Here is a 27,060-nt window from a genome sequence, read left to right as displayed (position 1 = left end):
GTAACCTCAATTTCACAATAAAATATTGAGATCAACCACTATACTACTTTGCATTGCAGAAAGGATATCAGTTGTGGGTTTCAATAAAGACACTGGTTCAACGTGTTTTTTTGTTATTAAAAATGGCACATTTATTGCTACATTACTGTTATATACACAACAGTTCTCGATATCTACTTTATATATAAAAAATAGGAAACAGGAGGCACTTTGAGGACATAGCCTACATAGATGCTGTCCCCAAACATGATTGAAGACAGAGAGATCTGTAGCGGGTCATCTGTTGTGGAGGACAGAAAGGGTCTGTTAACAAAGAATATCAGGTGCATCTTTTGATACTTTTCATGTGAAGAAATAAAAGTCTTCAGTAGCGACCTTTTATGTCACAACAACACCAGGTTCTTCTGCAGAGAGGCGAGAGTAGCTGACAAAGAAATTGTTTTGGGCTAGTCCATAGGGCAAGATCTGTGACCAAATGACAGGTAAACCAAATACTGTCACATATCAGAATCAGCTTACAGCGATAAAGCTGATGAGGACATATCGTACAGCTGTACATACATATCAATGCACATGCCAGTCAGGGACAAAATTATATTTAACATAATCAGTTCAGAGAAGATGAGAAATTTTAAGTACAATTTTCTGAGTCAGAGCTGTAGACCAGGATATTAGTCATCTTACACTTAATGACACGCAGACACTGAAGCGCTCGGCGTCGCTGAGTGTAACTCTTCATTTAGATGCTGTCAGATGTTACTGAAGTATTTATGTTTCGATATATCTGTATTATAAAAAGGTAAAACCTAAAAATCCTCAAATGCAACATCATCCACCATGTAGCAGATAAGTATTCAGGCACTGGTGAGTTACCATTATCAAAACTCCTAAAGTCAGGAAAATGACTCAGGCCAGCCTTTTTGATTCATTTTATGCTTCACATCAGAATGAAAGAGAGAGTTATGTTGCAGATTTTCCAGACCGCCCCTGCTGCCACTTCCAAACTCATCAACAAGCTCATAAGAGAGCTGGGTGTTAGGGAGAGGAGACGGGGGCGTGCCGAAGAAAAATATTAAATTCATTTAAAGAGAAACTGTCGCAAATACCAGAAAAATTCAATTACAACTGGCCTGACAGGTTTGTTTTGAAATGGGCATTCAAAAGCAACAAAAGAGCAATATCACAACATGTGATGATGTTACAGCCAGATAATCTTGTCTTCTCTAACATTTCTAAGCACCTGGCACAAAAGAAAAAACACCTCACTTTGTTCCTGGAATCTAAACTGAGAGTCGTCTTACATTTAAACAATGTAAACAAACAAAAGAAAGAAAGTAAGAAAAAAGCATTCCAAATGATAAAAACAAAACTCATACGTCTATCTTACAAAGTATAAAATAAAATTTAAAAAAAAAGATAAATCAATTCTACAAAAGGAAGATCCTTACAACAGGCTTTGCAAATTGTTCAAAAGGGGGGGAAAAAAACACCAAAAATGCTCAAAACAGAGCAACAACCACAACAAGTCAGTCAATGGCGATTGAGTAAATTCTCCACAATATAGCAGTAACACTCATGATCCCTTTCAATACTCAGTTTTTCAAAATGTCTTTTACCACAATACAAATTGCTCTGAGACTTGTGTTGAGTGAGTTCACCGTGCTGGAACAGTGTCTTATGGTATGATTCGACTGTCAGGCTGATGTGACGCTGGCTGTATTCGAGTGGCTGAGACTGAAGGATGCGAGCAGTGTCCGCCAGCAGCCTCACCGAGGGAAGGTTGGGATTTCAACTTCGCTGTGGATCCAGGATTGAGTCTTTGCTCGTGTTTGTGTGTCTGGCTGGGGTCTCTCTCCGGCAGTCTTTTTGCTCCGCTTGAGTGGCCGCGACAATAACACATGTAGAGGAGATAAGACTCGGGGATCCACAGTCAAAAATAAACAAAAAACAACCCACTGCACATGTGAGTCGGCGACTGTGGCACCATTACAGCCAAAGCAAGAAATTTAAAAAATACAACCAGAGTTACCAGCATATCAAAAAGAGAAGCAGGCTCTTCGATTGACCAGTCAGAGGGCGGATGTCTTCAAACCTACATCTGTAATTCAGTCATCACATGAAGACTCAGACGGCTGTTTTTATCTTAATCAAACACTTTGCATTCGGCCTCTTGCAGGCTTAAACAGGTTTGTTCAATCATAAGATATAAACCCGGCTGTCCCTCTTTGCTTGTGAAGAATGTAAGACCTCCTTTTCAGATGGGAATGCCAATAATTATCCAACAATGCAAATCCTAACTCTGCTCACGTGAGCAAAATTGATCCAAAAAGTTTTTTTTTTTTGATCCAAAAAGTTTTTGCTCCCAACGTGTAAAGCAACTTTTCAAAATGTCTTACAAAAACACGCGAGGACGTCCTCGTATCCAATTTCCACTGTCTCCAAAACAGCGTCCTCGGTTCTAAGTATTGTCACGTAAAGATTAATAAATGTTTCCTCTTTCTGTGAGAGTGTGCTTGTTACTTTTGTATTCATCGTCAGGAATGTGGCCACCTGCCTTGTCAGTAATGAGGTGTGTGTGCGTGTGTGCTTTCCCAAAGTTGATTAACACACACTGAGATGCATGACAATGATAGATTAAGGCCACGTGTTCTATGGGCTGTACAGGAACTGCAACAGAAAGAAGAAGAATGAATTAGTATCTTTCCACAAATTTGTAAAATGTCTGTTTCATTGTTGATTAGACTGGGACAGAGTGTCTCAGCTGTACCAGTACAGCCAAGTTACATCTGTAGTCCAACGGCAAGAGACAGATAACTATTCACAGCAACACAACATTATTGAACAGATTTCATGAGATTACATTGTTTATGTTTTCTTCCAGGCATCACAAACTCCACTGTACAGACTCTGTAGACTAACCTGAGAATTACATATGTCCATCTCCTCCCAGACCGGGGTGACCCCCACCGAGCTGCATCTGAGGGTCAACACCTGAAACTTTTTCCTCCTCTCTCCTCTTGAGGCAGGCAGCCTTTGGATTCAAATTACGCTCTTTGGGGAAAAAAAGGACAAATCCACAGATTAAAAATAATCAGGAAGGAAGTGTGTAATAATGCTTCGCCCTCAGAAAAGACATTAGAGAGTTTTGAACATACAAAAAGGTCAAAAATAGACAAGGGGAAAGCAAGGAAAGCAGGAAAATGAAAGGTAGGATGAGCATTTGGCAGGAAAGCAGGGACATACTTCCTCTTAAAACTCCCTTCCTTCTCCTTTTTTCCTCATTTCTCAATGTGTTATCAGCAAATAGCAAACAGAAAGCCAAGGTGGATGCGTCACAGCAGGCGAGAACAAAAAAATTAAAGAAGAGACTTTCCTGGTGACTTCTATCCAGCTATGATAAGAGGCGGTTGGTTGTCTACATGGATCAGACCTTCCTGTATTGGCTGACCTACCTCGCACCTGCTTCTCCAGGCCCAGTATGACCTGGACAGCCTGCTGCAGGATGATAAGCTTGGTCTGGGCCTTGTCGCTCTGCAGGTGGACCTGACACATCCTGCCCAGCTCTCTGAAGGCTTCGTTAATGTCGCGCACGCGCACCCTCTCCCTAGCGTTGTTAGCCAGACGGCGCTCACGCTCCCTCTGCTCCTTCTCCTCGGTGGTCAGGTTCTCGTCAGTCACCGAGACAACACTGCAGCCAGGAGGAGAAGTGTGGGGGGGTTGGAGGGGCTGGTTAGCAAACCCAAATCACAACCCTCACTGAACCTAATACTTCAGTTGGAGTTTAACTTCCTTTTTCTGTTACCGTTGGATATATTTGATCTTTTATGTTTGTCTATGTCTTATGTAACTTCAAGCTCTTTGCCCAAGAAGATCCCAGTGGAGTGGGGCTGTGTTGCAGGAGAGTGAGCGGAAGGGTTTTTGTTTTTGTTAAACTGAATGGATATTTATTCAATCAGTCACAACTTTAAGTGTTGAGGAAGCGCGGCACTAAATGACTTCAAGCCAATAACCTATATTGGAGATTAAGATACAACCAAATCTAATAAATCTGTCTGAAGTCCGACCGCCCAATATTTTTTTCATGGTCATTGGGGTCCAGGATGGAAGTCGTCGGGGATATGGTGACTGTCCAGCAGAATGAGAGAAGTAATGAGGAGGAAGAGAGAGAGAAAGGGAGAGAGAAGAAGCAACACCCTCTGCCGACATAGAAAGAGCCACGGAGAAAAAAAAAAAAAGAATAAAAAGCCAAGAGGAGAGACTGAGGGCATCATGTTAAATACATCAGAAGGAGATGTATTTATCTGAATGTGAGGAAGAAGAGGCCACTGTTGTTATCTGTAAAAAAGAAAATGAACGAGGACGGGGAGTAAATGGAGAGGTGGAGAGGGTTGTTTCGGGTACAGGGTGGTTAAATAAGAAGGTTAGAGGCTGGGGCATGCAGCAAAGAGACACTGCAGACAGGTTAATAAACATGATGGCAGACAGACCCGTTTTCATGCTGGGGTGCCAGTGAGCAGACATCACAATGCTGAAATATCTTATTTGAAATTAAAATGACTTCATAGTTCAATAAAAGCACAATGAGGCAACAGTGGAAAAAGTAAGTGAGACGACACAAAAAGATGTGTTAATCGAGTCAAAGAGTGAGGTGGAGAGACACGTAAGCATTTTCACAGACAGCCGACTGTAAGACAGTGCAACACATACTGCATCAGAACAAACAGTGGTCCTGTATGTGTTACCAGAAAACCTCAGGGGATGAACTGGAGAATGGTCTTGAAAACAGTCACACAGCTTCACTTCCTTAACCAGTGTCATCACTTTGTTGTTCATTTTTATTGATGGACTGCATCAAGGGTACTAAGCAGGGATCATTTCTTTACCACCATAAGTGGAATAAGTTACCGCAAATGATTCTGAAAAGATTTTAAAAAGGCTAGCAGGACACGCCAGGAGCCAGGAGGTGAAGCTGTGTGGGAGTTTTATTTTGTAAAAGAGGCCCTTCCCCTCCTCTTCCTTCCTCCCTGGACACCCACTGACCTCGAACTTGCTGCTCCAGGTTGAGTATAACGTTAACGGCCTGTTGCAGTATGATCAATTTGGTCTGCTGTTTCTCATTGCTCAGATGGAGCTGAACCATGCGGCCCAGCTCCTTAAAAGCCTCGTTGATGTCCCGCACACGTAGCCGCTCGCGGGTGTTGTTTGCCAACCTCCGCACTTTCTCCCGCTGAACCTTAATCTCCACTGGCAGATCTTCATCGTCTTCCCCATCATCCAGACTAGTGAAGAGCCAATTGCAAATAAGGAGGGAAGGAAACAACAGTATGGGTATAGTTCACTGAAAATTATGGTGTGAAATAAATTTTCCTAACAACGTTAACATCACATGGAAAGGAATAACTCAATGATAATGACATACACTGCTACAAAAGGTGGGTCACAAAAAAGTCTTTGGTCCAGACAATTACTGGATTATTAAACCTGAAGGATCTTAAATGAGGAACTAGAAGTCACTCCTATTTCCACCAGCACCATTGGTTCCAAGAAAAGGTTTTATGGTGGGAAAGATTTTAGGGTGACCTAAGACTTTTCAGGGCCTACCAGGCACAACTCCAGAAATCTTATCATCTTTAGAGGTGTGTCCGACTTAAAGCTTTCAGAGTAAAAAGGACTGCTCTAACCTCAATCATTTTCTAATTCATTAAAAGCGGATTTAAGAATCTGAATAAAAGTTACTGCATTCTCACTTAACCTCATGTGATTATAGGGTGGAAGTTGCTAGGTAAGGCAATATCTATAATTGGCATAATGTAATACATGTTTCATTACTCTTGTTGAATAAAATTTAAGAAAAGACTAAGAACCATATCTAGAAAGTTTGAGAGACTTTTCCTGACACATGTTATACTTAAACCACTGCAGCATTATATGCCATGTAATTTCATGCAATGATCGATAAGTATAAATGTTATGTGGGAAAAAACAATCAAAGGATTTAGACACCTTGTTCCAAGACGGGGCTTCACGTCTTTTTTCTCATCCTCTGACCTGTCAGTGATGGAGCAGTTCTCGTCATCCTCCTTGTCCTCTCGTTTGATATCAGCACTGCTGGAACGATTCAGACTACCAGACAGGCCTGCTAAAAGAGTTCCGAAAGATACTAAGTAAGACACAAACAAGAGTCAGAAAACAGTCCAGTGGTGACAAAGAATCAGTACCCTTTGTGACATGAAATATAAACAGATTACAAAGAACCAGGAAGTCTCACCGGCAGGCTGAGAGCCTGGCTGGGCAGACGCTGAGCCATTGTGACCATGCAAAAGTCCTCCACTAGAGGGCAGACCAGAGTCCTCATGGTGGCCGGACATCTTCAGGACAACAATTTAAACATGATCAATGTTTCAGTTATCTTGCAATAAGATGCAGAAACAGGTGTACAAATCTCACTGTTTACTTCAGTTGAAAATATAAAACTCTATTCATGCAGTCATCTGTGGATAGATTTTCTGTGCTGATATTCATTAATCTCACCAGTCCTGGCAGGCGACTGGCCAGTCCAAGCGCTGCGCTGGTGAAGGCTGGAGGTAAACCTAAGCCAGACGAGAGCAGATTGTGCATTTCAGCCAGGCCTGGTACTCCTTGTCCGCTGGCATGACGCTGAAGAACGTTGATGGCTTCGTCCAGATGGTCCTCCATTTTACTCGCCTACAGAAAATGAAGAACAGCAGATGATGAGACTGCAGAAATATGCATGTAAGCTGCCTGTTTTTACCTCTGTGATCTACTTCAACAGTCTTTGGTTGCATCCCTCACATTGAGGAGAATAAAACAGACACGTTGACTCACCATGGACTGAATTCCACCATCATAGTTGGGTGAAGGTGTAGCCTGGCCAGAGGACCGAGTCCACTGGGATGCAGAGCCTAGGGAAAAGAAGATCACAGGGAACATTTGCCCATGTTCGCTATATGATCCGGATGTATGCTCTAAACTGATATGAACATTTTAACACACACGGAATGCTCAACACTCAGCAGTGGATGTTTGTTGATACTCTATATTACATTTTCTGGCTTCCCACCACCCACACTCCAGAAATGTGAGGATGTTCAATGAGAAACACTCCTGGAAACGAGCTCTTGTCTTACTCTTAAACACTACAGAGCCGATGACTGATGCAACCAGGGCTTCAGCTTGAATCTACTTTCGTGACGTATTTTTGGAGCAAATTTTGGTTAAATGCTGTATGTAATGCTCACTCATTTAAAGCCAGTAAAGTTTATGCAAACATTTTTGCTTTTTTTAAGCCAACCACATGCAAGAAAAATGATGTCCTTTAACATCCTGAAAGCTTCTTTTGTTTATATAAATGATACATATGTGAGAGAAACTAGGTGAAAATCATGCCTTTTGATACAATTTTAAAGATGTGAAACTTATGTCAGGGGGATATGAAACTGATGTCAATACAGTAGATATGTGATGTACATTTTTCAGCACCGCTTATTTTGAATCAAATCCACAATTTCAAAGTGAGGTAGTTCCTCATTTCATTTTTCTTTGGGATCAGGATCCCCCATTTCCACTCATCTCACCTTGTGCCTGCAGCAGTATTTGATGGATGAAGTTTGTGATAAGCTCATGTGTGAACTCAGCAGAGACAAATAGGGAAGTGACCCCACCCTCTTTTTATTTTTACTGTGTTTTCCCTTCCTCTCTCATGAGTTATATTTGGATAGTGTGTGTGTGTGTGTGTGTGTGTGTGTGTGTGTGTGTGTGTGTGTGTGTGTGTGTGTGTGCTTGAGAGTTTGTGTATGAGTGTGCCTGAAAGATCAAGTGAAGGTTAAGCTGTGGTCGGTGTACCATGAGTTAAATGGAAGACATTTTAATAACAAATATAGACATAATACCAACAGAAGCACCCTTTCAATCCTGGACAGACTGCAGTTAATAGGTGAGACATTTCTTACAACTTGCTTGCTGCTAAATTAGATGGCCTATATGTCAAGATAGTATTGCGTGCCAAACTTATGTTCGTTCTATGTTTGTTCAGTGCCAGCACAAGAAAAAGGTCTGGGTGAACTCAATGACACAGGTGAGAGAAAGAAAACAATCTGGGTCATTTAAATTTTGCAAACAAATCAAATTCAGCCAATACACAACAAATATATTTTATATATATATATATATATATATATATATATATATATATATATATATATATATATATATATATAAAATCCCTTAATACAGAACAATTCTGGCATAATGTTTTACTTCCACTTTTGACCCAATAGATGGAGCTACACTGTCACCAAGAACCATTCAGGCTTATTCTGACAATGTATCACCCCCTTACACAACAGGAAAGAACCTGTGTTGAACAAACAAAAAGCACAAAACAGTCATTTGACCTTGAAGCCTCCAGGGTAAAAAAAAGAGAAAAATAAAGACTTGAGCTACTCCCTCACCTGATACAGCCTGTGGAGAGCCAGAGGGAGTAGACGGGGACGGAGGGAAGGTATTACTGTTTGGATCTGAAGGATAGATCTGGACAAAAAAAGATTTTTTTTAAATAACAGCTTAATCTTTTACATTTAGTATGCTATAGAAAGATCATATAGGACATTTGAGGTATTGGATACTACTTACAGATGCCAGGGCTTTTCCAATTTCATCACCTGAACTTCCAGGTACTGCTCCACGATTGGCTTTTGGGGAAGACAAAAAAGCTTTTTAATGAGGTCCTATGTGCAATAATACATTTTCCATGTTACAATGTTTAATGAAAAAGCAAACACAAAAAAAGAGCACTCAATATAGGGTTACCCATAACGGTGTCGGTGCCAGCGATAGGGGGTGTGTGGCTGGGGACTCCAAAGCTGCTGGAGCTAGAGTGGAGGCCAGCGGGATGAGCCCCGCTCACTTCACTGCCATGCAGGGGGTAGTTTTGCGGAGAGAGGGGCAGGGGCTGTCGTTTCTTGGAAGCAAAGACACCACATGATTTAAATGCACAGCCAGAAAAAAAGCCCTCAATGATGCATTAGTCAAAAAGTGTCAAAGACCTCATTATGCCTTCATGGAAAAACAAGTCCAAAGTGTGAAGGCACAGCTCACCAGTCTGTCTTGAGGGTTGATGGCAGTGAAGGGAGCATGCTGGCTCAGATGGGGGGAGTTGCCCAGCATGGCAGAATAACCGGGCTGAACCATCGACCTAGCAGAGCCCCATGGATCGGAGGGCGGGTGGAGGCCTTCTGTCAGGGGGCATCCAGCAGAGGGGGTTAGGTGGGGGCGAGGGGTAACCATCCACAGGAGATGACGAAGAGACAATGAAGGCCACATATGAGACATGTCACATTACTGTGATGACTTCATTCAACTGTGATGCACTATTCAGCACCCACACTCCACAGGGTGTTCACTAACATACAGCTACAGCACCTAAATTCATATGGACTTCCATGAGCGCAATATGGTGAACTAACTTCACAACGATACTGGTTATAAAAGAATATTCCTGTCAATTTTTATCAATGTTGGTGTGTGACACATTTAGCCGTATGTCTCAGTCAGGCTGAACTTTTCAGACCAACAGAATGAATGAGGACGCTCTCAAGGCAAACTCACTGACCTTGCATGTAGAATGGGTAGACGTTTCCTGCCTTTGAGGCCGGGTAGCCGGCATTGTCCCTGTTAAAGTCCTCTCCCGAGGCCGGTGCATAAACCTACAGAGGGAAAAAGGAGTGAAACTGCTCAGTTACTGCTCGTAAACATACCAAATGGTGTATTTAACTTGTGGCATAAATTATACACAGTGCATAGTACGGCCCCCTTTACATGACAACAGTTATACAAAGAAATTAACCATTTTTCCTTCATGTTTTTTTTAAGAAAGGTTCTGCTTTCATACAGCAAAATTGTAATAAATGATCCTTGTGCACCCAAATCTGCAAAAAACAATTGAAAATGCTGCAGTATGTAGGCCAGGCCAGTAGTTGGCAGTACAACTTTGCAATAAAACACCACAGAGTAACACCACGCGCCTGCTAAAATACGTTTTCTTCTGCAGAACGGTGAGCCATCACATCACAGTTAAGGTGCAGCAAAATGTACACTTTGCTGAAGGACGGTAAAAAAGTCAGGAGAGTGAGCAGCACAAACAAAGCTCAATAGTCTGCCATTGTTCTTGTTGTTCCATTTGGCATGGCTATTAGGCTGAAAAAATATCTCATATGCATGAAGCGAGGCCCTTTTGTAGGTTTCACAGGAATTGCATATTGCCAGTGCACACTACAATGGTAAAGGTGGCGTTTTTAAAGGATTACATGTTGGAACCAGGTTTCAAAAGTCTGCCTTTTTAAAGCCAACAAAACGCTGTTGTCATGTGAACGGACGGTCTAAACGCAACAAAAGCCTAGTCTAAAAACCATTGTCGTGTTCAAGAACTTGAACGTGGAACATGGAAGATGTTTCTTTTGAGATACTCAAACGTAAGTGTGCTGGGGACAATAGTACTAGGACCTCAGCAACATTTAAAAAAGAAGTTGTGTTTATTGTGTTTATTAAAAACCTGAATAAACACAGTTCTTCCCAGTATGTGCTTTGTCTAGGCTACAATCAACTTTTAGTATCTGCTTTTATTGCTTAATTCAATAAACAGGCTGTTGCAACATTTCTGCAGACTGGAGCACTGAGAATCATGTACTGAATGTGCAATGTCAGTGTTTTTATTGGGCTCAGTCTCCCTTTTCTGTAATGCTTTTATATAGTACCCTGTAAAACACAAACCTTCTGAAAATGCTTTAGAGATACATAATTCACACTCTTTACCACAGTGAGACGTGGCCACACAACGGGAGATGCAGTTGGATTTGGTGCATGGTATAATGAATATAAAGGAAGCAGTGTTCTGAACCACCGTATCATTCTCAATCAAGACTATTCTAGACGCAAAGCAAGTATCAAACTGTGTCTGCAAAACTCAAATCCAAATGGACTGAAGTTTTCTTCTGTAATTTGATTAAACAGAGAGAAAAAGGAGAGGAAAAAGAAGGGAGAGGAGAAGAGGGAACGGAGAGATGCACTCCTAATTACTGAACCATCTGCCGAATCCTGGATGGCAGCCAACTCCACTGGCAGCTGGGATAGAGGGATGGGGGAGGGAGAGAGAGAGAAAGGGGAGGGAGGCGGCGGGAAGGAGAGGGAGGAGGCGTGTGGGTGTGGGGTAGAAAGGAGGAGGGGGAAGGAAGAAACAGAGAAGAGGAGGAAATAGGGTGCCCAGAGAGCGAGAATGGGAGGGAAAAAAACGAGGTGGAGTAAGAACCATCAAACCCCAGTATGAATTCCCTTCAGTGATCTAACGAGTATACTTGGCAGAGGGGAAGAAATGTGGCCGTAAAGTAAAGGGCCCACAAATACAACACACTATAAATATATGCTGCAAATGAGCGACTGGGTGAATGAGTGGCTTCCCCCCCCTTTCTTTTTTTTTTTTTCTAAGTTCGGTGGTGCAGATACACAGCTGTAAGAGCTGGAAGTCCTGTATTGCAGCTATTCTGCTGCTTTGCAAGCCAAGGAGAGGCTTAAGATGCCAAATGGAATGTGAAAATGGGTCGTAAAACACAAAAACATGGGCTCCCATCGACTGACTGTGAGGGCTGAGATACAGTTCAGGGCGGCAATGTTTCTGGATGCTAACACTCACCGAGGAGGGCAGGCCAGGGGGCACCTTCCTGATCTTTTTTGGCTGCGATTCTAAGAGAAGGAAGACAGAGTGAAATCAAATGAGCATGCTAACACACACAAAATGTAAACTTATTGTGGAATACAAGCACAAATAAAGGGATTCATTTATGCAGCCCCCTTCCTTCTGAAGTCCTACTGAACCAATCTATCCATCTGTCTTGTGACTACTCATTAATGCCTAATCAAAAGGTATTTTAGTCTGATGTTATTCAGTGATTTTCCTTGTTGAGATCTCACAGCGGTTTCAGTCTCAAACTAAGCAGAAGTGAGATTTTTCAAAGACTTATAAAAAAACTCAGCAGGAGAAGTGATGATATATGCAGACCTAAATATAAACCAGAACAAAGGATTTTTTTCTGAAATAAAATCTGTGACAAATGTGTTCAACACTATGCTTGAAATGATCCTTTAAAATCTTACCAATGGGGTCCTGTGCAGGTCTCCTGCGAGGGTTGTTTCCCTCATAAGAGGAGTAAAACTGGGAGTTGGACTTCAGGCCAGATGGGGAGATGGCATTGGGACTGGGCATGGGTATCTCACTGGGCATAAAGCCCTGCTAAAGACAACATAAAAAAAACCAATAATTATGGAAATCAAATCAGAAATATGCAGGAAAAGAGAACTGACTGAGGGACAGGATTTCTCCAGAAGAGCCTGACTGTCTTTCTGACTGATTTACCTGAGCTGCAAACGACGAGTATGGCCCTCGCTCAGCCTTCCCTGGTAGGAGAAAGACATATAAAAATCAGGTCATGATCGTGAAAATTGGGCGTTTATGTCAATATTAAATCACAATCTGGCCATTCCCCTTTCTCCATTTGGGTGCCTCCCATCTGTTGTGTGAGTGTATATGATGATGTGTGGTATTTATGGCTCTGGACAGCAAAACAACAACAAATTGGCCCATTATAAATGGTTCAGGGGCAATTGTGCCCAACCTCTGTCCCCTCCCCTGACAGTTAAACAGAGGAGAGCTATAGGCTACCGTAGTCCCGAGGGAGAGCCTTGTTTGTGCATGGGTGCCCTTTACATCCCCCCAACCCCCTCCTGCCCTGAACACACAAACTGAAACACACGGACGAACCCCTCCTCCACATCCTCCCAGATCACTCGCTCCCTGTACCCATTGCTACCTAAGCATAAATATGTTATACCCTAAAGTCGAACATTAGTGTTCAAGACCAGTGGCTCTCTAACAACAGAGACAACAAACAACTCATTGTTTTGGTTGAGTCACAGAGTCCATTAATATAAACTTGTGTTATTCTAATCAGTCCTTTTATTAGAAACACAGGCCAGAACTCCCTTGATTCTCTTTGGTCTTTAACAAAAAGAAATTCAGTTTACACATTCTTACCAACAAGCCCTGGTCCAAATATGGGGCCAGACGCAATGCCTTGCTCTTGCTCACTGTAAAGGCCTTCTTCTCCATAACCCTGAGGGAAACACAGAAGAGGCATTAGGGATATAAAAATACAAAATAAAGAAATTCCATTACTAACAACCATTTTCACACCAAATCAATTGAAAGGAAACCCTTGTGTGTTCATGCGAATTGGTCAATGAGGATTATTCAACTCCGACACCCTCTGGCAGGCTTGGGTTTTAGACAGATCAGAGACTGCTCTGTTTTGGGATGTAAGGCTGGAAATTGGATTCCTCAGCAGATACAGTATCACTAGAAATACAAAACACACTTGAACCAATATTTCTCATCGTGGTCTCATGACAGACAGTTTTTGCGTGTATACGGAAATGATGTGTGCATGTGGACGGATTGATATGTACGTCAGAAAGGTCTGGTCACTGGCAGCTTTACAGACTTAAAAAGTAAGTGTACCAAAGAGCTGCACAATTAATTCACTAGTTGGCAACATTTAAACATGTTTTAATCAATTAATCATTTGAGAATTATCTGAATATTTTCTGGCTTCTTTACATTGAGATAGGCATCCTGGGTTTTGGAAAATACCAAGACATTTTCCCAATTTTTCGGCATCTTATAGACCAAAACATTAATCAAGATAATAATGGATACATTAACCTGAGTGGAAATGCTGTAATTCAGGGAAAACAAAACAAAAAGCAGTTTTTTTACTCCATAGTGGAGATTTAGCATCACCAAAAAACAGTAGTGAAAGAAACCAATATTAATTGACATTTTCTTTTTCCCAGTACCAGAGGATTTGCTCAAAATTTGTTCAACATTTGGAGAGGAATTTAGCTAATGACTTCCCTCGTCCCAAAGTTAGCATGTGGGCATGATGTAGTTTTGCAGCTGAGTCTCAGATGCCTTTGCTGTTGTTTGATGATCATGTGTCAAATGTCTCTTTGTGCATTTAAGTTGTCAGGAATCCCGAATTCCTGATATATCCAAAAATCTGCAGCTGATATTGGCAGTCAAGGGTGTTAAAACTAAGGGTCTGGAACCAGGGAACAAAAAGCTGTGTATCAAAGCTCAATAACATGATGTCTTCATGGTCAGATTCAGTGTACTACGTGAGGATAAGACGTACTCTTCCCTGGTTGAAAGATGGACTGTTCTGTTGTCCTGGCCCCCAGGGACTGGACACACTCCTCTCATCTATACCTGGAAGACAAATAACTGGGTTAGGCCTATCAACCACGATAAGGCAGTCATATTCTTCACAGGGATTTACACTTACGCTTTGCAAAACTAAGTCTAACTTCAGAGAATGATGATGTTGACCTGCTTTGATACAGGTTTTTCAAGCTGCTCGAAGTAACCTCCATTGAAGAGCTTCATTTCACAGCTCACACAGAGACAGCATAGTGACAGCGCTGTCACATAGCGTGGATATGAGCTGTAGGAAGTTTGAATAATTAACACCCAGTATGAGTCTCGCAGAATCATCCTCGACATTCTTCATTCTCCCACTCCACTCCTTTACATTTTCCATGGCAACAGTCATTCATCCCCCATTCATTCTCTCACATTTGGCCTACACCTTCACCTTAACACAGACGCGAGGTCTCAATCTTACATAGCTGACACACTTTATCCAAGGCCTGAGCACACCAGCTTTCAGAGAGGTGAATGTGTTCGAAAGGAGTGATTTTAAAGATCGGTGAAGCAGAAATTCCTGCCCGTCCCCTTTCTCTCAATCTCCTCTCCTACTGCAACACAGCATCTCTGGGGGAAAGCTGAAGCTTAATTGTGTGCTGATTTGCATAATTGTGCATATTAATGAAGCTCAGCTCTATGAATATTCATATTTTTGTTTTGTTGTCTAATTAAAAAGCGGAGAGGGGAGAGGGGAGGGGGGTAGAGGCGGTCTAGAATCATGACAGGATCAGCAGTAGAACAGAATGATGGGTCCACAGCGCTGAGAGCTGCTAGATTGCCGTGACAACTGTGATCTATACGCACGACACCAGCAGAATAAGAGATGAAGGAGACAATGTCTTGTCCCCTCTCTATGGCTGACTGTCACTCTGCACGTCAATCAAAGACGATAAAGAAAATGCATGAACCATTTGTTTCCGCTATAAGTCGTCAGCACCCAAGCTACAGCTAAGAAAAGCTCCGATTCAATATTTATCGTTTGTGACTGGGTTACACTGTTGTTGAGATGTGGATTACAAGCAGGATTTTAAGGGTGAAGCTGTTCATAAGCAGCACATGCAAGAAGCCTTATTTACTAACTCTGTTATTCATAGTTAATTTTTAAAAAAGCCAGGTACCATGTCAAACAATACTGCTGTGTAAATGTATGTTTTATACATAAGAGGAACAAGGTTTAATTTGGGTGAATACACCATCAAAGCTCAAAGCCATGTCGCATATCAGAAAACTTAAAAATGAATATCATTCAAAGCTAAATGGCAAGACACAAACGTGGTTTTCCTCATTTCACAGGACTGTGACAGAAGGCACTAGAAAAAGAAATGTCGCCATTTATTCCACAAATAGCAGGATATAAAAAGGACATCTCACAAAACGAACTCCGTAACTCCTCTTGAATGAGAATCAAAGGCTGTATAAAAAACTGACAGTAACCTCTTGGAAGTCTGAGGCATTTCCGTATTGGGGTGACTCCACTGAATGGAAAAAAAAACAAAAAAAGTCTGATTGTTTGGGAGTCAATGACAAAATGACCCAAACTTCAACTTGATTCATTACGTCAGTCAGCAGTTTCCTATTGAGATTATGGTCTCAATAACTTCTGTAATACAGTATGATGTTTGTTTTTAAAGTATGGTCTCATTAAGGAAAATGGATGATACAGCAGGGCATTCTATAGGCCATGACTACCTTGTATTTGACAAGTCACTACCACAGGGACGAGTAATGTCTTGTTTCAGATGTACTAAATGACAGTCTGAGAAATTGGCTTTTTTTCCAGAGCAAGCTTAAATTAGCATAACATTTAACGTAAACTAGATACATCTAGCTGATCAAGTTTGCTCGCTAGTGCTAGCATCAGCAGATAACTGTCCTTGGGTTCTCCCTAAGATCCACCCGTCGCACAACACAATCACTTTTTCTCAGAAGAAGAGAAGATGGTGATTGCTAAAGCCAAATTTGAGGCTTCAAAACGATAGCCCATAAGCCAATGGGTGATGTCAGGGTGGCTACGTCCATCTCTATTATAAAAGCGCCTCTTTCCAGGCACAAGAGCAGAATAAACGGGTGTTGTGTATGAATTTAGAAACAGATTTAATGGAATCAGTGAATCATGTAGGAGACATAATGGAAGGATGAATGTTAATATTTACACCTGAAGGAATAGCATTATGGGATTAATGTTTTTGACATGGGAGACCGAGCCTAGGATGAACTAGGTGCATTGCAGAGTAACTGAAATCAATATAAACAAACCCTATTATTCTTTTCTAATTAATGCATCTGATGATAAGCAGGTTTACAAAACTGAGCTGGTTTTCTAAATTGTTTTATTTAACAGCTTTAATTAATAAGGATCAAAAGTAAAAACCAAGTGTGTGATTGCACTGGGTTTCTATCATTCTGGTCAGTGTATCACATAGACTGTGTACGTAATGTACAAACACAGTGATGTTACCTGGTATCGCCAACTGTTTTGTGACTCCTTTTATTTCACATTGATTGGTAGAGGAGGTGCTTTCAGTTGACTAGATGGAAACAAACAGTTCACTTGTTCTGCTCACTGCAGTCAATCTTATCAACGTGGTCCAGGAAAACACCACGTCTTGTTTTCTCTTTTGAATTCCAAGCTGTGTCTAAGTTGTTTTCTTGGGCCTTGCTTGTGTGATCCTTGCTGTGGTGAGATAAAGGTCTTCTTAATGTGCTTGAAATGTAAATAATTAAAACAGTCATCTTTAAGCATAAAACAGACCACAAAATGTGACCCTTTGAGCAAAATGTTGTGGTTTATTTATTTAATTGTCCAATTTAACAAAAAAGTATGTGCTCATACGAGGACTCAGCAGTTAAATAACTGCTTTTGATTTGTTTAACAAAGGCAGATGTTTTAACATTTATGTCTTTACTTATGAAAAACCAACAGAAAACAGACCTGTACCCCACTACCTATTTGCCCTACTACCCCTACCTATAATGAAAGCATTATAAAATCATTATCATGTGTTTTGAACATGAAACACAAAGAACACAATGATTTTTCTCAAAACTGGGGTTGGGAGTTTGTTTCCTCTTCCTCGCTATACCAACAGGGTTTCCTTGATTCAGACTTGTTCTGGTCTAGTTACTGTTATGTGCTGCCTTTTCTTTCACCACATAATGCTTTCCTCTTATTCACACACATTCAAGTTTTTGACTCTGCCCTCTCATATTTCTGATTCCAAACTTTGTATATCCTCATTGACCGTGCGGATGCGTGCGACACAAACTTACACAATCATAATTAAAAGCCATCCTATTATTGCATCTACATTCAATTTCTACAGAGATATGAGCTTTAATTTGAGCTAATTTTGACTGATAAATAAATTACACTGATTCTTGTGTCATATTAACAGAATGATTTCCATTAGAGTCAAACATGAAGGAAACCATGAGTAGTACACTACTCAGACAGACTTACAGGACTAGAAAGGGAAAAAAATGAAAGAAAAGGGTGAGTAACATCAGACAAATTCTCTGGTGAACCCCAATGCACTTCTCCTCCCAGCATGCAACGCCCCTTTAAGCATGGCTAGTCTATAATTACACAGGAAAAGATACTGGGAACAGACAGCCAGCCTGAGTCATAGGCTTCATGAGCAAAACTCCGGCACATACATTGACCAAACTTGCAGACACGTCTTGGTTTTTACAGGCACACTGCCCAAGGCACCTATAACTGAGTGTGCCTTTCTGTCTACACACACCTTCTTCCTTCCCTTGGCAAAGTGAGTCACACAGACACAAAGCATGATGTCAGATCAAATCTCAAGAGAGTGAACACTGTTAATGAAATACTGAACAATGTACAATAACACACGGCTGGCTGTTTTAACCTGTGAGTCACCGGAGACTTCTCAAACATAAGTGTGCTCTCACACACACTAACAAATACAGTTTTAAATGCCCCGGTTCTGTCACAGTGTAAACCTACATACATTTCACAGCAATAAGTGCCAGAAATTCCACTTTTAAACAGAAAATCTTGTCAGTTTATTTTTTATGATTCACTCAAACATCTGTTTGAAAATGAAACATTTCATGCAAATCTGAACTCCTCCTCTTCTGCATTTCAGCCCATACCAAACTTTAAAAATACATTTTAGGATTCTCGGTTTCCAAAGACAGAAAAATGAAAGTGCACTGAAAATTAACTGACGAGCAAAAGGGATTGAACAGGCACACACTGTAACACCAGAGCAGAGATATCATCACCACTGAAGGCTCTAAGAGGGAGGTTCCCCATAGCCACACATGTTAAACCTCCACATATCCCAAACCTTAACCATACTGGGGAAAAAGTATTTAACTGACTCTATAAGGAAAACACGTGGCAGCTGCTCCACAAAAAGCAGGGCTACAATTTTACCAAGTCAGGGTCTTTGAAACTACTCATACTCATCAGTAGGTAACCAGATTTACAGAATATTATTTGCAACTTTAGTACATATAGACAGACATGAATCATTGTGGAGGTGCCCTTTTCTCTGAAAATATTTTTTTACCCACATAAGCCACTTCATTTCTCTGACCTATCCCAGGTCACTGTCAAGAATCTAAAGCAAAAGGTTTGGTTGTATGCTAGGAATAAAATGGAATAATTCAAGATTTAACATTTGGGGAAATAGGTTTTCTTTTCTGAGATTCATTTGTAGACATGCAGAATTGAACAACAGACTAAGATAGATGCATGCTTTTTCTTGTTGAACAATAGTTTATCCATCTTTCCAGTAGCTCTGTGCAGCGTCTCTGGATACAGCATGGTATCTGCTACTCATCGGCAGCTAACAGTTAGCAATTCTAACTATCAGCAATATAACACTGTGAAGAGATGGGTAACTATGATGAGGTAGCACTCTGCTGTAAACAGACAGTAGTTGTCAGTTCAGTCTATGATTCGCTAAACGATACTCTCCTCGTCCCAAAACAGATTTTTTTGTCGTGCTGACGGGGGAATGACAATATAGCATTCGTCTCAAGCCCCCCAGTTGCATTTTAGCAGTATGAAGAGAAACGGTCTTTATTTATCTCACTAGCTCTTTTGATTTGTCTTTATTTAGAAAACCCACCAAATAGACAAGAACAAAACTTGGCCGATGACGATTGATGGCACCCTTAGTTTGTAGACTTGCCATTTCCCCCACCTTCTAGGATATTGTGATATGGCGTATGTGTTGCCTTTTCATGGTTTTAAAGGCTGTATTACAGTAAACTGGTGCAATCACAAAAACATTGTCACAATATCGAGATATATAGCCAAAATCAATGTGATGCTGATTTTGTTGTTCACTCCTAGCATTTATGATGTATGAAGGAGATTTTAAAATATCAAGATAGATGCATGTTGCCAATTATCATTGGCTAAATATCCCGGTGCTATACCCATTTACATTGATCACTATGGAAATCCACAGTAAATAACATGAACTAAAGGAGACCACAGTAGCTTTTATTCATAAAGAAGGAAACAACATTTTTACAGCTGGCAAGGGTGAGTGTTTGATACTCAAAGGAAAAAATTGGGGGGGGGATATATACTTTCAAGGATGAGGGACAATACCATGACCAGCAGTTGGATTGATAACATCAATGTTTCTCTGTTGTAAGCACACACCTAGCTGTGACAAAAGAACGTGTAAGTGGCCCTCAAGTGAATAGAAGAAATAGAGCCCCCTATACCCCACCCTGTCACTGCTTGCCTTGTCTTTCATCTTAGCTTCAATATCCTGTTTCATTTTCATTGCCAGCAGATAGACCTACTGCACTTCTAGAGACACAACGGTGACAGAGAGGGTGCTTGTAGGGCAAGAAGATATACTATCTCAGAAAGAGAAATGGGCATGTTGACATTTTTACTAGCTTACCACTGTCTGTGTGTGACAGCAATACAAAAGGGACTAGCAACACCCAAAAAATTAAGCAAACAGACCACTGTAGAGGATCTGATGATGATGACTATGTAAGTGGATAATATCTCCAGGTGAAAATGAATTATGTGAAGACAAAAGTAGGGTGCAAGTTTGCAAGACCAGGGAATACACTTTGTCAAAAGGTAAGCGAGCACAGAGACTAATTAGGCTGTTACCATAAACCCCCACCCTCTGCCTTTGTACTTAAGTGATTGAATAGCAACAGCTGAGAAGGTGAGGGAAGGGACACCTGCAGGGTGAGGGTGAGGAAATGTAGAGGAGATGACGCCTGATCTACATAACATAAAATAACCTGGCAATCTTTTCTTAGGTCCCTTACAATAATCTGTGATCTCAGCCATAGCTTTAGGTGAGAGGAAGGATGGGAGAGTGAAACTTTCCTTTCTTTCTCATGTTCAACATTTCTTTTTTTAATTAAAAGAATCAGATCCAGTATTTATGTTAGGAGGTAAAAGAACAGAAAAATCTGTAAAATCTGATTCTGAATAGACAGCCAGATACACAATGTAAGTCAGAGAGGAAATAGAGTTTAAAATTCACAAGACAGGAAAAAAAATGAAAGAAGTTCGTTATAATTTGTTTTTGTCTTACCAGATCCTCCAAACTGACTGCTGCCGAGTGTGGTCGGCCGATTTTTGCCATTTGTAACTGGAGGCTCAAACATCTGAAATGAAAGAAATGATACTGTAAACACACCAGTGCAAGTCCACCCAACACTGCGCTATTCGCTCTTCTCTTGTGCAAACTTGATAAGGTTGTCATTTTAGCTATCCTATCTAGCCAACAGCTACAATGGGCAAGAAACAATCTGATCACTTCACATTTCCACATATATAACAACTGTTCCATAATAATTAAGAAAGTTAAAATCATTTGTCATTCTGGGAGCACAAAACGAACTGTACAGGATGCATACTTGACAAATTTAAGCAATCTTCAGAGAGATCTTACCGCGCTAAAATCCAGCAAGTCGTTGAGCTCCTTGTCTGTTTCCACTGCAGCCATTCTCTGCTGCCGTTCACTTGGCCCTTTCAGTGTCAGCAAGCGACTACAAGTAGAGGTAAGGAGAACATGAGTATACAGTATTTTATCCATTTCTAAGATGGTTGACTATTTTGAGCAGCAAAGGTACACAGAAGGTCTCGACAAAATTTTAATTAAAACCAGAGGGAAGATGAGATGAGTTTGGAGAGAAATGTTGACATATAAACCAAAACAGTGTAATGCATTAACTGTGTACTTCACTCAGCGGGAACAGTTCATCTAAAACGGAGTAAAATGAATGACGTGACTGCAGCCCTTAAAAGTGCTATTTTCCTGTTCATTTCAAAAGTAAGATATTATTTTGATTGTTTTGTTTATCATTCTTATCAGTTGTGACATGTTATTCACCAGCTGCTGTGATATGAGGACATTACACAAAAAACACACAAAGGGACAACACACACGCAACAAGATTTGAGACAGGTTTGAAACAAGTCCAATTAAAAATAATCTAAAACACTGAAACTGTTAATCAAACTGTGCCCTAAAAACACCCAGTGGATGTGGCAGAAGTAAGTAAGTAAGTATAAACCTTGACCTACTGTGCTCATGGTAGCTGTCCACATAAGCATGTACATAATGAAGCAAACAACCAAGTGTCATCCTTTTTGCTGTAAATGGTTCAAATAAACTGGAGACTTGTTTGAACCGGTCAGAGTGCCTCTTGTTGCCTCTTCCACTGTTGTGTCCCCGCATCTCAACAGTAAGGTTGGTAGATAAGATGTTGTCACAACCAATAGCACAAGCTTTCAGAGAAAGACTGAGGATGTAAAAATAATGTGTTATAAAACAGGAAATATCACCATAAACACAACTCCAGACAATGTCTAGACTTATATCACAATGTCAATCCACTATCAACTTCTCCCAACTTTACACGGTTAAATGATTCATGATGGTTAATAATTCTGGTAGATTACTCAAAAGCATTCACTTTGGTTATGAGAATAAGGCCAGCCAATTAAACAACATCATGGGAAACCTGACAAGTAGGACACAGGTAAACTTTTCTACCAATGAGGTAACCACTCTAGAAGTACATTCTTTCAAGACCATCAGAGTATTACCAATGTAATGAAAAATCCAGACAGTTCTAAGAATTTCCCTGGTAGCCCACATCTGACATAGGTTGCCATGGTTCAGCCACAGGCCACACTGCACTTGTTGTGAGCCAGGCCTTGGACTCCGGCAGCTTCTTCTACCTCAAAAACCAACCAGCGCTAACAGCTCTTTGAAAAACTCAAGAGAAATAACACAGCATGCAGGGCGCTCACAGAGGCGGTGTACTGTGTGACCAGCTCATATCAAAGTAAATGCAGGCCACGCATGTGCAAAACATCTAAATAACTATATTTCTTACATGTGTTGGAGAAACCAGCATGGATACTTGGATATTTGGATATTTCAGTGTTGTGATTTTGTTTATAGTCAGAGATGTTGATTAAATTCAGAGTTTTGATGCCATCAAGACATACAATTAAGCACTTTCATTTAGTAATATTGATGGTTTGCGTGAACGCAGTTTGTCTGAGTCTGGAATTCCTTATCATTATCTTTAAAACTATGCTACATTAAATAATTTTGCCTTGTTCACAAACACTGAACCCTGTGTACCGCTGTAGATTGTCATGAAAGCTGGCTTAAAAGTGTTTAAGGATGTCGTACAAAACACAAACTAGATCTGTCACCATCGCTTACATAGAGCCACTTTAAAGCAACACAATGTAACTAAAAATAAAAACTTCAATATCATTTTAATGGTACGCTGACTTGTGATAGAGAGAATGTTGCTTCTATCATTGCGACGCCTGTTCTTGCACTACACAGTTTAGGTTGACTGGATATTAAGTGCAGTAAGTGTTTAAGATGCTATAAGATGTGCTAAGATGAAGCTAGGTCGGTATTCTTCCTATGGAAATCATAACAGAGGTAAAAAGAGAAGATGATGTTAAGAGGGAGGCTAAGAAAAAAAGAAAGAGAAAGTGACCGGGCAAAAGGCCAGACCGGAGTAAATCTCTGACTGGCTTTTAATTGATGGCGAGGATGAAAAAATCCAAACCTGCTAAATACAGTTAGCAATTCATTAATTATCCTTTCTGACTAAGCAAACTAATGCAAGTTTGTAAAATGTTTACATATTGTGCTGACATTAGCTGTAGTGATCTGTCTCATGGCTTGTAGAGTAACAACGACAATACAATAACAGTGTTCGTCCCTACCGGTGTTATCTATGAAAGACTGTGATGTTGGCTTCAACTTTATCAGTGTCATCTCTGTCTCATGAAGTTTTGCGGTTTTCCCACATGCTAAAAGACATCTAGCCTCAAGTGTGCCTCGGGCTGGCAGGCAGATAAATAAACTCATCTCACACTGAAAGACGTGGTCCTAATCATTCTCAAACCAAGTAAACCTTTAAAGTTATCCAGCCATGCAATCTCAGCTAGCTTGAAATAAATACTGTCCAATGTATATCATGTAGAATTAATCATATTGCCACCAATGATTATTTAAATTACACACATACTCCACATCAATCACTTACCAAACAGTGTACAGGGGCTGAATATAAGCAGCTAGCAGTATCTGAGTCAATCAGCACTGTATCCTTTTTCCTTTTTTGTAATGTTAGTGTTCATCTCTGAAGGCACAACATACAAAACCACATGGTTCTTTGGAAATGGCAAAGATGACATCAGAAGCCAAATACTTCACCAAATGCACCTGCAGAGCTGCCCATGAAGTGTCAAGGTGCAATTTATATTTACAACAGTGTAGTAAAAGTGAACTGCACTTCAAAACTGTAGGGGTACTGAAAAATATAGATTATTGCATAATAGTGCTTTCAACACTACAAACTCAAAATGTATGTAAAACTCTGACGGTCAACAAAAGCTGGCTCCTATGCATTACTCCACATTTATAAAATCACTTGAATTGTGGTCATCTTAATCGATTAATTTGTCAATTGTTTTGTTTTGCTGAGTATTTCAATATTTTAAACAACGGGGGGGGGGGGGGTCAAGTTTTTGCTTGACCTCAAGTACATCAGTAAAATGCTACTGAAATGATTCCACTTTTACCACTTGAATAACTCCCTTTCAGAATGTGACTTAAGAATCGCTTTCAGTCTTAAATAATATACAAGAAACAGGAAAGGCTGATTGGTTTCAGTTATTTGGGCTGTGCAACTGCAAAGGCCTCACCTATTGCATTCAAATGCATCTATTTATGTGTATTGTTTTAAACTATTTCCAGTGATAGTCCTTGAACAGTTGTAAGTAATGTCACTGCTTTTGTGAACAAGTCGTATAATGACAAAGGCAACACCAGAAATCAAAAGAACTGAATCTGACTCTGAAGGAATTAAATAATGCAGGCATTACATTAAGTCCAACCAGGAAAAAAGCAATGTAAACAGTGGTAGAATGTGCAATAATAACACCATAAAAGAATAACGACTACTGAGAGATGTGTTATTACATTAGAACAAGCCAAATCTTCTGAAACTACCTAATCTAATAACTTCAGCCTCTCATGGCCTGAGGTCAAAATGGGGGATAAGTGCTTTAGCCCCTCCTAATAAATGGAAGTTGTGTCTTGAGCACCCCCACCTTCAGGCCTGACCATTTGGCGAAAAGTTTTATGGCAGAAATAGCCACACAACATCACATACCTTTCTTTAAAAAAAAAAAAAAGATGGGGGGGAGAGACAATCTGGTATCAATAAATTGAGTTTTCCGGGCTCATCTGTAGATTAAAACCCTGCGGGGTGTTTAAAAGGACTTACAAACCTGTTGCCTGCCCTCACGTCGAGCAGGAGAATGGGACACCGATGAAAACAAAGACTCGGACCACCAAAGTTTCAGTTTAGTCGACAAAACGCACAAAATGGGAATTTTTTAAAAATCACATTTTTCAAACAGCAAATGTTCAAAAATGTGTTTTATATCACGCAAGGATTGGCGTGAATAAGGCTTAAATATATTCTTGTTGCATGTTACAGTGGTGGTGTGCTGTTGGTAGCTAGGTCGAAAAGTGGACGGGGGTGGAGAAAAAAAAGAAATACCGTAGAGACTAAAAAAAAAAAAAGTTAACATTGCATTATTTTATGGATTAAACGTATGAGTACGGTGCCAGGCTGCATTAGGGGGGGACTCTGACGTTTTGATAACATTTGAAGGAGATCGCAATTTTAGCCACAAGTAGGAATGTTGTAGTTAGCTTAAACAAACCAACAACGGCTGTCCGTGTTAACGGCTCGCAGCTAACGTTCGTGGAGAAAAACCTACATACTAGTACTACAGATAGCTAAACCCCGAGGGGAAAGCTAACGTTAACTCGTCTGGTAATATGCTAATGTATTGTAACGTTATAGCCCCTTCAAGTGAACAAAGGAGTCTTTTCCACCACACATAAGCTTGTAATACCGAGTAGTAACACAACGAAGCCCGGTCAAGCCGAAGGACCGATAAACGCCAGACCCCGCTTTTCCCGGCTGTGGCACTCGGTCACAACTTGAAAACGATGCGCTTTAAACTTGATCATTACTCCGCTTAACAACGTGGCAGACAACTTCTGCGCGACGTGAAAATGCTCGATGCGAATGTGCGTGTGTCCACATATTTACCTGGGTTCAATTATGTGGCATCCAACAGGGAGAAATCAACGGCTGGAGTAGAGAGAAAAAAACAAAGTTGGGGATAGGATCCTTCCCCCCGTGGTCCGGACTGTGGGCTTGATGAAAATGAGGAAAGACAATATGAAGCACTCCTCCCGACGCCTCGTCTCGCTCTCGTCCTCGTCACGAAAAGTAAATTAAAAAGGGGTAAAAATCACGCCTCTATCGCACAACCATAACTCTTGTCTCGGCCCGTTTCCTTATTGTTAGAGAAATTGTACCCATTTCATTTTCCAAGTAGACATTTTAACAGCCTCCACATTGTCGGTTCACTCCGAAGTATCCCTCCGCGGCACAGCCTACGGGAGGACATGGACGCTGAAAACATCAACGGCGTCTCGGTCCGAACTGAAAACGAAATCGCCGAACGAAGCAGGGTTTTACATGCCCCGTAATTACGCGGCGATTATCTAAAATAGCGCAAATGTGTTGCAAAATGTGAGCAAGAGTTAGTGCCGATTCGCAAAAGAAGAGAGGGGGGGGGGCCTATGTCGGCTGGCGGATGAGGACAGCGGAAAGCCCAGCGGATTACACCAGCAGAGGATGGAATGATAATATCAGAGGGAGGACCAATTGGATACAACGAACACTTGATTGGCAAGCGGGGCGCCCAAATATGTTTCATCATCGACCTTTAGGGCAGCCTCGCCGTGCCTACGGCTCGACTGCACTTCAGTTTAGCTCTGGAACAGTGCCGTGCTCCGAAAAATATCAGCGCTTGTGTGTGTGAGAGAGAGAGAAAAAGAGAGGAAACGAGATGGATGGGAGTTCAGCTCAGTGATGCCAAACACGGTTGACAATTGTAACAAAGCTTTATCTCTCGAGGTCGAATGTTTTGGACCACGTCTGTCAAATTCATGGCCAAAAAATAAACACATAAAAAAAAACCCAGCAGATTGTGGGGTGACCTTGTTGGGAATAACTCCCTGAAAAAAAAATACACTCATCACAATAATGATACTGCAATATTAAAGATGCACTATCTAGTTCTTGAGAGGGGATTCAAACTCAGTAATATTTATTTCTTCCATATCTTC

General features: G+C 40.9%; 1 protein-coding gene across 13 annotated transcripts; it reads right to left on the bottom strand.

Annotated features, from left to right (window-relative positions):
* Nucleotides 1-105: 105 nt before the first annotated feature.
* On the bottom strand, nucleotides 106-26,825 carry tcf3a (transcription factor 3a). Of its 13 annotated transcripts, none has more exons than XM_037083250.1 (20): nucleotides 25,973-26,825; nucleotides 21,253-21,349; nucleotides 20,893-20,965; nucleotides 14,262-14,335; nucleotides 13,103-13,181; nucleotides 12,425-12,465; nucleotides 12,166-12,301; nucleotides 11,705-11,754; nucleotides 9,632-9,725; nucleotides 9,118-9,254; nucleotides 8,830-8,980; nucleotides 8,653-8,711; nucleotides 8,472-8,550; nucleotides 6,847-6,923; nucleotides 6,532-6,705; nucleotides 6,269-6,368; nucleotides 6,004-6,160; nucleotides 3,453-3,688; nucleotides 2,920-3,051; nucleotides 106-2,667 (listed from the first exon to the last, which is right to left on the bottom strand). In XM_037083250.1, exons 2-19 carry the CDS (start codon nucleotides 21,304-21,306, stop codon nucleotides 2,927-2,929), a joined length of 1,896 nt encoding a protein of 631 aa, XP_036939145.1. In that variant the 5' UTR covers nucleotides 21,307-21,349; nucleotides 25,973-26,825; the 3' UTR covers nucleotides 106-2,667; nucleotides 2,920-2,926. The 13 variants fall into 13 exon arrangements, with proteins under 13 accessions (XP_036939145.1, XP_036939152.1, XP_036939156.1 ...); XM_037083257.1 differs by having other exon boundaries at nucleotides 6,049-6,160; nucleotides 25,973-26,823; XM_037083261.1 differs by having other exon boundaries at nucleotides 6,049-6,136; nucleotides 25,973-26,820.
* Between the last annotated feature and the right edge of the window lie 235 nt (nucleotides 26,826-27,060).

Source organism: Acanthopagrus latus, chromosome 21 (genome assembly GCF_904848185.1).
Source record: "Acanthopagrus latus isolate v.2019 chromosome 21, fAcaLat1.1, whole genome shotgun sequence".
Taxonomy (NCBI): Eukaryota; Metazoa; Chordata; class Actinopteri; order Spariformes; family Sparidae; genus Acanthopagrus; species Acanthopagrus latus.
Note: the sequence above shows the minus strand (reverse complement) of the source record. Positions and strands in the feature narration are given on the sequence as shown.

What these genes read in the sequence shown, in the direction of transcription:
- tcf3a (XM_037083249.1), bottom strand. Translation starts at nt 21,306, where the DNA reads ATGGCTGCAGTGGAAACAGACAAGGAGCTCAACGACTTGCTGGATTTT. An exon ending in CATCTTTCAACCAGGGAAGA is followed by an intron (nt 13,182 to 14,261) that starts GTACGTCTTATC and finishes TGTTTCCCTCAG; the next exon opens with GGTTATGGAGAAGAAGGCCT. An exon ending in ATGGTGGAATTCAGTCCATG is followed by an intron (nt 6,706 to 6,846) that starts GTGAGTCAACGT and finishes CATTTTCTGTAG; the next exon opens with GCGAGTAAAATGGAGGACCA.